Source organism: Mobula hypostoma, chromosome 5, assembly GCF_963921235.1.
Source record: "Mobula hypostoma chromosome 5, sMobHyp1.1, whole genome shotgun sequence".
NCBI lineage: Eukaryota > Metazoa > Chordata > Chondrichthyes > Myliobatiformes > Myliobatidae > Mobula > Mobula hypostoma.
Window position 1 is genome coordinate 193,672,879 of NC_086101.1, and position 14,235 is coordinate 193,687,113.

Genomic DNA, 14,235 nt, shown 5'->3' on the forward strand with positions numbered 1-14,235 from the left:
AAGCACACACCACTCAATCACACCCATGTGACCAACTAACCTACTAACCCATATGTCTTTGGAACATGGGAGGAAATTGGAGCACGAGGGAAACCCATGTGGTCACAGATATTCCTTACAGACTGTGGCAGGACCCGAACTAAAGTTGCTGGTGCTGTAATAGCATTACATTGACCACTACCCTACTACTCTGGGGTGTGTGGGGCATCAGGGAGGAGTAGCACCTCCGGCGGTTAGTCCACCTTTGGTCCCCACCTGGCACTCAGCTCTCACCTGTGGCTTCCCGTAGCTGTTTGCATGCAACAGCGGCCACACCCCGGGCAACGGCTTCGACAAGCCGGCTAAACCAGGTGAGGGAGCCGACGGGTCTCAAACCCGCGGTGAAATAGGGAGTTGTCTATCCCAGTAGGTGAAGACAAAACTCCAGCGGATTGAGTGGACGAGACCAATAGAAGGTCCAACGGTCAAGAAGGCAGTCTCTGCAAGCGTCGTGGAACGTGTAGAGCATGACAAGACACAGAAGACATCCTGGTCATCCACTGCGCCTAGTCCCATCTCCAGCTGTCTCGACTCTTGTCTTGCCACTGGATCCAGATGGGAATTGGGAAGAGAGAGCGAGGCTGATGCTGCGCAACTCTTCCTCACTTAAATCCAAATCATGTGCTTTGACCTCAGAGCTTGGAGGTCAATTCCAGTACCGTCTGTTAGCAGTCTATGCATGTCCTCCCCGTGGAACATGTGGCTTTCCAAGTGCTCTAGTTGCCTCCCATGGTCTAAAGACATACCGGGTAGGTTAACGGTCATTGTAAATTGTCCCGTGATTAGGTTAGGGTTAATTGGGACTGTCGGGGGGTCGCTGGGGTGGCGTGGCTCAAGAGCCAAAAGGGCCTATTCCTCACTGTATCGCTAAATATATAAAGAAAGCCAAAAAGATCGCTGCTCAGAAGAAACTCTCTGAACCAGGGATTGAAATGCAACAGAAGATATAAAAATTAATCAATGTCAACAATCCCCCTCCCCCCAACAAATGCTACCACACACTTGACTTCAGATCCAGATCTGTTGTATTAGATATTAATCAAATAATCTTCTAATGGACATTAAATCTAGAAGAGAAAAATGCTTAAAGCCTTGGTTAGACAATGTCTGGAGTACTATGTGACCAGCTGTTGTTGGAAGGAAACATACAACTGCCCTACAGATTTACTAAGGTCCAAAGTTGATTCATGACAGATCCATTACAGATTCACCTAGAGTCCAAAGTGTTAAATTACAGAGAGAAAATACAAAGGAGGACTGTATTTCCTGGTATTTTGAAGGATATGACTTTCAAGCCTTGAAGGCAATTAAGCGGTATATAGCGACTCTGCAACGACACCGGTGCCAAGCTACATCGGCCCTTGCCCTTCCCTTGGACGACATCGGTGTCGTGGAGAGGGGAGACTTGCAGCATGGGCAACTTCCGGTCTTCCATACAACCTTGCCCAGGCCTGTGCCCTGGAGAGCGAAGACTTTCCAGGTGCAGATCCATGGTCTCGCAAGACTAATGGATGCCTTTAAACTTTAGAGGGAATTTATTTCCACTGGATGGGGGAGTTCAGGGCTAGAGGATATAGCTCAAAAAAGAAAAGTCAAAAAGGAATAGTTCAATTTCTTTTCCAGAAACCTAGATTGTTAATAGTTAATTTGACATCAATTTATGTTAACCATGGGTATTAGCAAATATGGGGTAAAGGTAGGTGTATGAATCTAGTTACTAATAAACTACAGTCTCACTGAACAGCAGCAGCTTGGGGTGCTGAAATGCCTGTGGTTCCAGGTCAACGTCAATATTGTAACCTGGCCGAGACAAATTCCAGGCACATTCCATACTCACCATATAATAATTTCTTCATAAGTAAAACCTAGTTTTTCTTCACAGTGGCCAACATTACAAAGTAACTATGGAGAAAAAAAAGGAGAGACTGTGTTAAATGAAAAATGAAACAGAGTGTCAAAGTCTAAGCTGTATAGCAAACTTTGTATCCAGTCCCAAACAGAATATTGTTCAAGGGTCAAATACACTAATGTTGTTGCATTGCAGAACAAGATGGGTCCATACTGAAAATTCTTGATTTGAATCACACCTGAGTAATTGGCAAATTGGGGTCAAATACATTCCATGGCAAAACAAAAAAAAAAATTAGAATGGTTCCAAAGCAATATCAGTTTTAACTGAGCTTACACCATAAGAAACAGCCATATGCCTTGTCTGTTGTACAGCAATCCAAAATAAACCTCATTACGTCATTTTTTCCCATATCTTTTTGTGTTTTACATATTTATCCTTTTCCTTTTCTTAAAACAAGCCTTGTAGTGTATTTTTACCAGGCTGTGGCAAAACATTCCACCGTAAAACTAAAAACATAAATGTTCTAACACCCTGCTCACAATAAATGTGAGGTGCCTCTAAATGACTCCGGGAAAACAAAATACTTAAATCTTTTTAAAAACATGAAATACGCGCTTAGGAAAAAAATTGACTATCATGCAGCATTCTTAGAGGTACACCGCAGAATAGGACCTTTCCTCTTCGAGCCGCACTGTCTAACAACCAATTTAACCCTAGCCTAATTACAGGACAATTTACAATAACTAATTCACCTACTAACCCCTACATCTTTGGACTGTGGGGGGAAACCAGAGCACCCGGAGGAAACACACACACACACACAGAGGAGGAAATAAAAGGACATTGGAATTGAACTCCGAACACCAATGCCCATAGCAGAAATGAGGTTGTGCTATCCGCTATACCAGTGGTCCCCAACCTCCGGGCCGCGGACTGATACATTGTCGTGAAGAATGCAGCGGTGGCCAGAACGCACCCAGCACATCTTTAAGAAAAAAGCCGAAATAAACAAGCTAATTAATTAGGTGCCACCCGGCATGTAAGTGTTGGCCCAGATCAGAGGCAATGCAATCGGCAATCGCCTCTGATCTGGGCCAACATTTACGTGCCGGGCGGCACCTAATTAATTAGCTTATTTATTTTGGCTTTTTTCTTAAAGATGTGCTGGATGCGTTCCGGCTAGAAAAAAGGCGAAATAAACAAGCTAATTAATTAGGTGCCACCCAGCACGTAAGTGTTGGCCCAAATCAGAGGCAATGCAACCGGCAATCGCCTCTGATCTGGGCCGACATTTACGTGCCGGACGGCACCTAATTAATTAGCTTATTTATTTCGGCTTTTTTCTTAAAGATGTGCTGGGTGCGTTCTGGCCACCGCTGCACCCCTGCATGCTTCGCGGCAATGTAGCGGTCCGCAGCCCGGAGGTTGGGGACCACTGTGCTACACTACCGTGGCACATGAAAAGGTTAAATGATTTAGTGTGAAGTTCTTAATGCACCGTCATTGTCTGCGTGAACACCAACAACGTGGCAGCATTTAGCAAACTGGTAAGCTTTGATGAGACTTGCAATTTTATTTGAAATGAAAATACTTATCATAGGATAATGTTAAATAGTGCTTATAGTTAATTAAACTTTACCCAAATAGTATTACACCAGTGTTTCATCATACAGCAAATAACTTGACAAGATTTCAGCAATGTCAATAGAAAATGAATGCTTCTCCCATCCCAGATAACAGGACACTCTCAGCCAATTAATTCTCACTTGTCTGCTAAAACTTTACAAATAACTATGGCCAGATGCAACATTGTTTAACTAATTAATGAAAATATTGGGAAGTCCACAGCCTCTTTTGGTCAATGCAAGATGTAAATACTCCCATCAACATTCGAACTTTTTGATATTGGAAAGATGGAGGCGCAACACTGAGATACCAGTAACTGTAAGTATTCTGGATGAAGACATTTTAAAGCAAAGTAAATTTGATGAAGCAGGGGAACAAACACTGGATGTGTCTCCTTTGGGCTGAATTGCTTTTGTTCAGCACTGCATATTTTAGTTAAAAGCAAAAACAATGAGCTCCTTAGCTCCCTTGTATGTTGGATTGCTCCCTTGTATGTCTTCAACACCAATAACTACTGTATATTTCATACTTAACCTACTCTAGGCTTCCCCACAATTTCTCCTAACCTGGCAGCTTCTATATGCTTGAGCTAAAGTTATTACCCTGGGCAACACAGAGTTTAATTGCTTCATGACAGTTAACAATACTTCAGTTGTCACAGATTTAAACTCTGGATTCTCTCCTGAAATCTTATTCCCCTTTTTTCCAGCATTCCTTAAAATACTGTTTGGTGTCAAATTTTCCTTATTTCCTCAGGGCATGGAAGGAAGCCATTCAAATCATAGAAGCTATGCTGGTTCACAGAACAATTCCATTCTCATATAAATTTTTTCTGCAACCTATTCTCCTAACAATCCCCCTCAGATTTTGCTCAACAGCACTCCTGCGAAGTGCCAAATAAAGAGGTTTTGCACTTGGCTATGCCATTTACGACAATGTTCTTCATACTTACTTTGATAAAGTTGTTCAGATGTCCGAGCTTTCGCATGTTAGATACTCCCTGGGGTTTAGCCACATTCTGGAGGATCTCGCGAAGGTTGTCTGCAGGTTCTAAAACAAAATACAGCAGGTAGGTTATATACAGCTTTAGGGCTTCCTCCTTTGAGCATTGCACCTAGTTTCACTTTATTCTTCATTTAGTACTCTTCATTCACCAAACCCCATGGAGATACCAAAAAGATCTCACTGAAACATTGTTAGTTTTACTTCCTCAGCCGCTGGACTAAACGACCTGTTCCCTCAGTAACTTTAATTGCCAACTCTGCATACCCTTCTCCCAGGTCCGTACACTCCCACTGTCCCCCAAGCTGTCTCTCGTAGAACATTTAACAGTACAGCATAGAACATAGAATAGTACAGCACAGTACAGGCCCTTTGGCCCACAATGTTGTGCTGACCCTAAAACCCTGCCTCCCATATAAGCCCCCACCTTAAATTCCTCCATATACCTGCCTGGTAGTCTCTTAAACTTCACTAGTGTATCTGCCTCCACCACTAACTCAGGCAGTGCATTCCACGCACCAACCACTCTCTGAGTAAAAAACCTTCCTCTGATATCTCCCTTGGACTTCCCACCCCTTACCTTAAAGCCATGTCCTCTTGTATTGAGCAGTGGTGCCCTGGGGAAGAGGCGCTGGCTATCCACTCTATCTATTCCTCTTATTATCTTGTAGAAACAGATCCTACAACCCAGGATGGTGTGCCAAACTAATTAACTAGTAATTTAGAAGCTCATTAAACTAATCCCTCCTGTTCCTCGAGAAAAACTGAAAACAAACATCCACAGGCCTTGAGCATCCTAATTCACCATTCTCATGGAAAAGGCCACCTTCCTTTGCTACAAGAACTTAACCTTGTAACTAAAATCACTTAGAACTGGACTTGTATGTGTCCAGGACAAAGCCACAGGCAGGAAGATCATTGTGGACATCAGCCAATTAGCAAACTGCCTTATGCAATGTTCCTTCAGGAAGAACTATAGGGCAACTAAAACAAAAACTTCACACCATCTTTCTTTTCCCAATTTAATCAACCAACTTAGTTACCCTCCCTCACCCTCCTCTATCTATTACCCCCATCACTGCACCGTAAATCACTTTTAATAATACCGTTTAGACCGCAAATACATGCTATTATTTATGTATTTATGGCAACAAACACAAAATGCTGGAGGGATTCAGTTCTTCAGGACTGAGGAAGGGTCTTGGCCTACAACGTCAACTGTTTATTAATTTCCATAGATGTTGCCTGACCTGCTGAGATCCTCCAGCATTTTATGTACACTGCTTTGGATTTCCAGCATCTGCAGAATTTCTTGTGTTTTATGTATTCATGGACACTTTATTCCATATCTGTATTTCTAACTTTATTTTTTATAATCTTGATTTCTTCATAATTGTTGAATGATGCTGCTTTTGTTGCATGCTGCACCCTGACCAACCTGCACAGTTTCTTAATATATGTAAATATATATGGCAAATAAGATAGTCCTTAATCCATTTCTCAGAATGTATTCTGAATTTTCCTGACCAGAACAAGATGATGGAAGAATAGCAAAGACAAACAACTGACTTAACCATTTGTAGCTAGTTCTGGCTGAGCTAAATAATGCTCACTCAAGCTCTACCAAAACCCTCACTATTCTCGAATTATCCCTTGTGCCTCCCCACAATCTGGGCTCCTGTTTCCACCCTCATTTCTAACACGCACATTTCCTGGATTTCTCACTGAGGTCCAATGTTGCCTCTGCCACTTTGCTCATTTTCTTACCCAAACTAACCTGCCGTACTAAACATGCAACATCCTTTCCCACCTTCATACTGCCTTCTCTAAACATTTTATATGTGTTAACCACCTGCTGTTCCCTTTACCCAGTCCCACTGAACTTCTGATAACCATTTTCACTTGCTGGTACCCAGAAGCTGATTTTATTTTGGCCTTCACCCCTACCATCCTCCTCTGCAAATCTGGCATTTCACAAGGTCCTTCACAATATAGAAGCTGACAATTTGGCTTATCAAATGTATGCCAGCTCACAGCACACCCATTCTCCCACTTTCCACCCTGAAAGATCTTTACAACCTGTGGTCTCCAACTCTTTCCAGATCAATCTGTAGCAAATTACAGAACATATTTAGAATGTGGATGGAAAAAAAGATCTCATAGAGGTTTATAAGATTTTGAGGGGCATGGACAAATAGTATCTTTTCCCGAGGGCTGAAATGCCTAAAGCCAGAAGGAATACGTTTAAAAAGGATATTTTCAAAGGAGATTTGAGGGGCAAGTTTTTTTTAAACACGGAGCCGTGGGTGCCTGGAATGTGCTGCTTGAGATGGTGGTGGAGGCAGATACATTATCAGAATCAGGTTTATTATCACCGGCATATGACGTGAAATTCATTAACTTAGCAGCAGCAGCAGTTCAATGCAATACATAGTCTAGCAGAGAGAAAAAAATAAATTAAATAAAAATAATAATAAATAAAAAAGTAAATCAATTATGTATATCGAATAGATTTTTAAAAAACGTGCAAAAACAGATATACTGTATATTAAAAAAAGTGAGGTGGTGTTGTGACGGGATCCTGAATTATCCCTATGAACTGTGCTTTTAAATGAGAGAAAGTGAGAGAGAGATAGAGAGAGAGGTGTCCAACACAGACACCTTGTTTTTTTATATATATACACATACAGAGAGAGAGAGACAGAGACAGACAGAGACAGAGAGAGACAGAGAGAGACAGAGAGAGAGAGAGGCAAAGACTGCTTGGAGATGCTGTTATGGTTTCTCCGCAGCGTGTTTACACTTCTGCAAGGACACTGGCCGCTTCCAAGTTCCAACAGAGAGAGAAGGGAGGAGCTACTTGATGGACAGCTGCCATTCAGCACAACAGTATTTAAACCAGCGTAATTGCTTGTTTCACAGGAAGGACATGCAGATACACAAGGGTGTGGTGAAGTTACCATTTTCCTGTCCAGGTGCCCACGAGTGTGGGGCTGAGGATCGATTCCGAGATATCGATCTGTGATTATTAGTGCGTGAAAGAGCGACCTTGTAGAGTCCACTAGTGTGTCTAACCCTCGTCTGGGTTGGTAGACTATCACTTGAAGACGGTGCTCTTAAATTGGTCAAGTCTGGCTAACTTAGAAGTTTCGGAGGACAACGGGACGGGAAGATCGACGGCATCAGCTCACCTGAAGAACCAAACACCTCTCTCTCTCCCCACCTATGCTCAATACCACGAACCAAACTGAACTTTACTCATCACTGTAAGACTGTATCCACTTACCCCTAGGCTTGAAGAAGCTTGGTTTCTATAGTTCCACACTTATATACATATAATCTTTGCTAACCTGTTTGATATATCTGATTTTATATTACTGTATTGCGTAGTTACTAATAAATAGTGTTAGTTAATAGCAATACCAGACTCCAAAGTGCTTTCCATTTCTGCTGGTTCTTTAACCCACCATGGGGTACGTGACAAAATCCAAAGCTTCAATGCCCATTTAGGAATCAGATGGTAGAGGGGAAGAAGCTGTTCCTGAATCGCTGAGTGTGTACCTTCAGGCTTCTGTATCTCCTACCTGATGGTAACAGTGAGAAAAGGGCATGCCCTGGGTGCTGGAGGTCCTTAACAATGGACGCTGCCTTTCTGAGTCACCACTCCCTAAAGATGTCCTGGGTACTTTGTAGGCTAGCACCCAAGATGGAGCTAACTAGATTTACAACCTTCAACAACTTCTTTCGTTCCTGTTCAGTAGCCCCTTCATACCGAACAGTGATGCAGCCTGTCAGAATGTTCTCCATGGTACAGATATAGAAGTTTTTGAGTGTATTTGTTGACATACCAAATCTCTTCAAACTCCTAATAAAGTATAGCCACTGTCTTGCCTTCTGTATAACTATAGCGATATGTTGGGACCAGGTTAGATCCTCAGAGATCTTGACACCCAGGAACTTGAAGGTGCTCACCCTCTCCACTTCTGATCCCTCTATGAGGATTGGTATGTGTTCCTTCGTCTTACCCTTCCTGAAGTCCACAATCAGCTCTTTCGTCTTACTGACGTTGAGTGCCAGGTTGTTGCTGCGGCACATTCCACTAGTTGGCATATCTCACTCCTGTACGCCCTCTCGTCCCCACCTGAGATTCTACCAACAATGATTGTATCGTCAGCAAATTTATAGATGGTATTTGAGCTATGCCTAGCCACACAGTCATCTGTATCTAGAGAGGAGAGCAGTGGGCTAAGCACACACCCCTGAGGTGCACCAGTGTTGATCATCAGCAAGGAGGATGTTATCACCAATCTGCACAGACTGTGGTCTTCCAGTTAGGAGTCGAGGATCCAATTGCAGAATGAAGTACAGAGGCCCAGGTTTGCAACTTCTCAATCAGGATTGTGGGAATGATGGTATTAAATGCAGAGCTATAGTCGATGAACAACATCCTGACATAGGAGTTTGTACTGTCCAGGTGATCTAAAGCCATGTGGAGAGCCATTGAGATTGCATCTGCTGTTGACCTATTGTGATGACAGGCAAGTTGCAATGGGTCCAGGTCCTTGCTGAGGCAGAAGTTCAATCTAGTTATGACCAACCTCTCAAAGCATTTCATCACTGTCAATGTGAGTGCTACCAGGTGATAGTCAATAAGGCAGCCCACGTTACTGTTCTTAGGCACTGGTATAAGTGTTGCCTTTCTGAAGTGAGAACTTCCACCCGTAGCAGCGAGAGGTTGAAAATGTCCTTGAATACTCCTGCTAGTTGGTAGGCATAGGTTTTCAGCGCCTCACCAGGAACTCCATCGGGACCTTCTGCCTTGCGAGGGTTCACTCTCTTTAAAGACAGCCTAACATCGCCCTCTGAGACGGAGTTAACAGGGTCATCAGGTGCAGCAGGAATCATCACAGCTGTAGTTGTGTTCTCCCTTTCAAAGCGTGCATACAAGGCGTTGCGTTCATCTGGTAGTGAAGCATCGCTGACATTCATGCTATTGGGTTTTGTTTTGTAGGAAGTAATGTCTTGTAGACCCTATCAGAGTTGCCGTGCCTCTGATATTGCCTCCAACCTCATTCGAAATTGTCTCTTCACCCTTGAAATAGCTCTCTGCAAATCATACCTGGTTTTCTGGTACAAGCTTGGGTCGCCAGACTTGAATGCCACAGATCTAGCCTTCAACATACGACGTACCATCTGGTTCATCCACGGCTTTTGGTTTGGGAATGTACAGTAAGTCTTTGCAAGAACACACTTATCCACATAGGGTTTAATGAACTCGGTAACAACTGCTGCATACTCATCCAGGTTCGAAGATGAATCCCTGAATACAGTCCAGTCCACCGATTCAAAGCAGTCCTGTAGGTGCTCCTGTGCTTCCCTAGTCCAAACCCTCTCTGCTGGTGCTGCAATCTTCAGTCTCTGCCTATACTCAGGGAGTAGAAGTACAGCTAGGTGATCAGACTTCCCAAAGTGGGGGCGTGGAATAGCACGGTAGACATTCGTGATGGTGGTCCAGTATGTTGTTTCCTCTGGTATTGCAAGTGATCTGTTGATAATACTGCTTAGTGATTTTTTCAGACTGGCCTGGTTTAGAGATGGTTAGGAACTTTTAAGAGATGTTTAGACAGGCACATGAATGTGAGGAAATTGGAAGGATATTTGATTACTAATGTAATAGGTCTGATACAACATTATATCAAACCTATTAAAGGGCCTGTTTCTGTGCTGTACTGCTCTGGGTTCTATGTTCTAGAAGAGAACCCAAGAAAATTCCATGTGGTCCCAGAGAGAATATATGAAGTTAGTCTAGACAGTAACCAAGATCAGTTTGAATGGAATTCCTGGAGCCATGTGGTTAACATCCCACTCAAATAAAGAGATAAATACAGTTGATTCCGGTTAATTAGGGCACATCAGGACCAGTACTTATTGGCCCAGTTAAGCGTCTGCCCCAATTAGCCAAAATTTCAAGGAATTTCATGGACTGCCTTCATACAATACCATCAAGGATTACAGCTTTTAAATCTTCATTTTCATTTCAGGAAGAATGTTAATACCTTCAAATTCTTCGTAGTTCCTAACTTGAATTAGTGAAATCTTGTCATATTCACTCCCGGTATTTCCAAATCTGAATGCTTGAAACTACTGTGAGCAGAACAGTTCTGAATTGTCTTACTGCTTAATTCTCGCCAACTATTAGTGACAAAAATCACTGCTTTTTGAACACAAACTCATACAACTGACACTATTTAAAAATTGTTCACTCTAAGCACAGTGTAGCGTCTAATGACCACATAAGTGTGTGTGACTGACGCTAGTTAGAACCTGTTTGTCCCAATTATGCAGCATAGTGTCCCAAATAAATGAAGGAAACCTCAGATATTTTCTTGATTAGCTTTTGTTCTTTAGAATTGTCCCAAATGAGCAGCTGCCCCGATTAACCAATAACCGGAATCTGCTGTATTGGGAAATCAGAGTCATAGAAAAGTACAGCACAGGAGCAGGCCCTTTGGCCGATCTAGTTCATGCCAAAACCATTTAAACTGCCAATTCCCATCAACCTGCACTAGGACCATCTATGTACCTATCCAAACTTTGCTTAAATGTGAAATCTAGCTCACATAAACTACTTGTGCTGGCAGCTCATTCCACACTCTCACGACCATCTGAGTGAGGAAGTTTCCCTAAAATCTTTTTTTATCTTTCACTTTTAACCTCTAACTTCTGGTTGTAATCCCACCAAACCTCAGTGAAAAAAAAATCCTGCTTGCATTTCACCTATCTCAGGGATGGCCAACCTATGGTGCGTGCGGCAAAAGTGAGGCATTGCACCCCAGTGATAATGATAAAAAAGTAAGCCTGCTCATGCAAAACATATTAACCAAAAACCGATCTGTAGAAAAAAAAGTCTATAACAGGAATGTCGGTGCGTTGCAGGTTTTTGCCCGTCAGTTTACAATTGACACTGGTGCAATACGGAGTTGTGCTTTGTTTGTCCTTTGTGAACATTTGCAGTTTTGTACTCTTTCGAAAATTGTTTTTACATTCAGTTACCCATCACAGTGCAAAAGAAAATGAGCAAAAGAAAAGCAGAAAGTGATAGTAAGCATAAATTCAATGAACAGTGGGAAAATGAGTTCTTATTTATAGCGGATCCGTCAGGAAAACCATTGTGCATTGTTTGTGAAAACACTTTCTCACATAATAGAAGACATGATCTTAATACACACTATAAAACACAACATCAAACTGAAATAGAAGGAAAACTGAAGCTTGTGCTTGGGTCTGAGTTACGGAAAGAATATGCGATTAAGAAAAAGGAAGAAATCAAAAGACGACAAAATATATTTGTTAGAAGTCTCATTAAGGCAAATAATATTTACCTTGTTTTATACTAAATCAATATATTGTGTAAAAATGCTAAATATGTCTATATTAACATACTTTTACAAGAATTAAATGGGAGTACAAGAGTTGTATAGCGCATCTGAACTCGTGCATAAAAAAATTGACACATGGAATGTAAAAGGTTGGCGACCCCTGCCCTATATATACCCCTCATAATTTTGTATACCTCTATCGAGCCTCCACTCAATCTTCTACGCTTGATGCAATAACATCCTAACTTATTTAATCTTTCTTTAAAAGACATGGCACATCTTTTAAATTTTCTCTGTACTCATTCAACATTATTTATGTCTTTCTTGTAGATAAGTGACCAAAACTGCACACCATACTCCAACACAAACTTTTGTAACTTGCTCTGTCTCATTCCCTTGCACACACTTTTGTTGGGTCTTCCACATACTGATTAAGGAAAGAAGCATTACTGAACACTTGTGGCAAACTCTGCACCATCTAGTCCTTCTGCAATATGGGAGTCCCAGTCAATATGGAAAGTTAAAAATCACAGACTGTAATAACCTTATGTTTCTTACAACAGTCTGCAATCTCTCCATTTGTTCCTCTACATCCATGTACAGATCAAACCTTCCATGGAAGAAGGCCCAATGATCCAGAAATCCTGCACAATTCCTTAGCCATGTATTAAACTGTATAATCTTCCTAGTTCTACATGGACTACAATCTCTGGCTGTTCACCCTTCCACTTAAGAATGCTAAGGATTCAATCCGAGATGTCCCCAAACTTAGCATCCAGGAGGCAACATACCATTTCACTAATTGAAATGTTATAGCAATTAGTGAAACTTGGCTATAGGAGGGGCAGGACTGGCAGCTTAATATTCCAGGGTTCCGATGTTTCAGATGTGATAGAAGCAGAGGAATGAAAGCTGGGGGGGGGGGGGGGGCGGGGTTGGTAGCATTGCTTGTCAGGGAAAATGTTACAGCAGTGCTCAGGCAGGACAGATTAGAGGGCTTGTCTACTGAGTCCTTATGGGTGAAGCTGAGAAACAGGAAAGGTATGACCACATTAGTGGGGTTGTATTATAGACCACCCAATAGTCAGCGAGAATTGGAGGAGCAAATCTGCAGAGAGATAGCAGGCAACTGCAGGAAACATAAAGTTGTGGTGGTAGGGGATTTTAATTTTCCACATATTGATTGGGACTCCCATATTGTTAGGGGTCTAGATGGGTTAGAGTTTGTAAAATGTGTTCAGGAAAGTTTTCTAAATCAATATATAAAGGTACCAACTAGAGGGGATGCGATATTAGATCTCATATTAGGAAACGAGTTAGGACAAGTGACGGAAGTGTGTGTAGGGAGCACTTTGATTCCGGCCATCATAACACCATTAGTTTCAACTTGATCATGGATAAAGATAGATCTGGTCCTAGGGTTGAGGTTCTGAACTGGAAGAAGGCCAAATTTGAAGAAATGAGAACGGATCTGAAAAGCGTGGATTGGGACAGGTTGTTCTCTGGCAAGGATGTGATCAGTAAGTGGGAAGCCTTCAAAGAAGAAATTTTGAGAGTGCAGAGCTTGTATGTTCCTGTCAGGATTAAAGGCAAAGTGAATAGGAATAAGGAACCTTGGTTCTCAAGGGATATTGCAACTCTGATAAAGAAGAAGCGAGAGTTGTATGACATGTATAGGAAACAGGGAGTAAATAAGGTGCTTGAGGAGTATAAAAAGTGCAAGAAAATACTTAAGGAGGTAATCAGGAGGGCTAAAAGGAGACATGAAGTTGCCTTGGCAGTCAAAGTGAAGGATAATCCAAAGAGTTTTTACAGGTATATTAAGAGTAAAAGGATTGTAAGGGATAAAATTGGTCCTCTTGAAGATCAGAGTGGTCAGCTATGTGCAGAACCAAAAGAAATGGGGGAGATCTTAAATGGGTTTTTTGCATCTGTATTTACTAAGGAAACTGGCATGAAGTCTATGGAATTAAGGGAAACAAGTAGTGAGATCATGGAAACTGTACAGATTGAAAAGGAGGAGGTGCTTGCTATCTTGAGGCAAATTAAAGTGGATAAATCCCCAGGACCTGACAGGGTATTCCCTCGGACCTTGAAGGAGATTAGTGTTGAAATTGCAGGGGCCCTGGCAGAAATATTTAAAATGTCGGTGTCTACGGGTGAGGTGCCGGAGGATTGGAGAGTGGCTCATGTTGTTCCATTGTTTAAAAAAGTATCGAAAAGTAATCTGGGAAATTATAGGCCGGTAAATTTGACATTGGTAGTGGGTAAGTTATTGGAGGGAGTACTAAGAGACAGGATCTACAAGCATTTAGATAGACAGGGACTTATTAGGGA

The 14,235-nt window shown here is 42.0% G+C and overlaps 1 protein-coding gene across 2 annotated transcripts in view; it reads right to left on the reverse strand.

Annotated features, from left to right (window-relative positions):
- The window catches only part of rictora (RPTOR independent companion of MTOR, complex 2 a), a 215,735-nt gene that overhangs the window by 144,583 nt on the left and 56,917 nt on the right, over positions 1-14,235 (reverse strand). For both annotated transcript variants that reach the window (XM_063049615.1, XM_063049614.1), the window contains exons 3-4: positions 4,470-4,567; positions 1,877-1,941 (exon numbers count right to left, since the gene is read on the reverse strand). In XM_063049615.1, the coding sequence (XP_062905685.1) occupies positions 1,877-1,941; positions 4,470-4,567 (163 nt within the window). The remainder of the gene's footprint in view (positions 1-1,876; positions 1,942-4,469; positions 4,568-14,235) is intronic.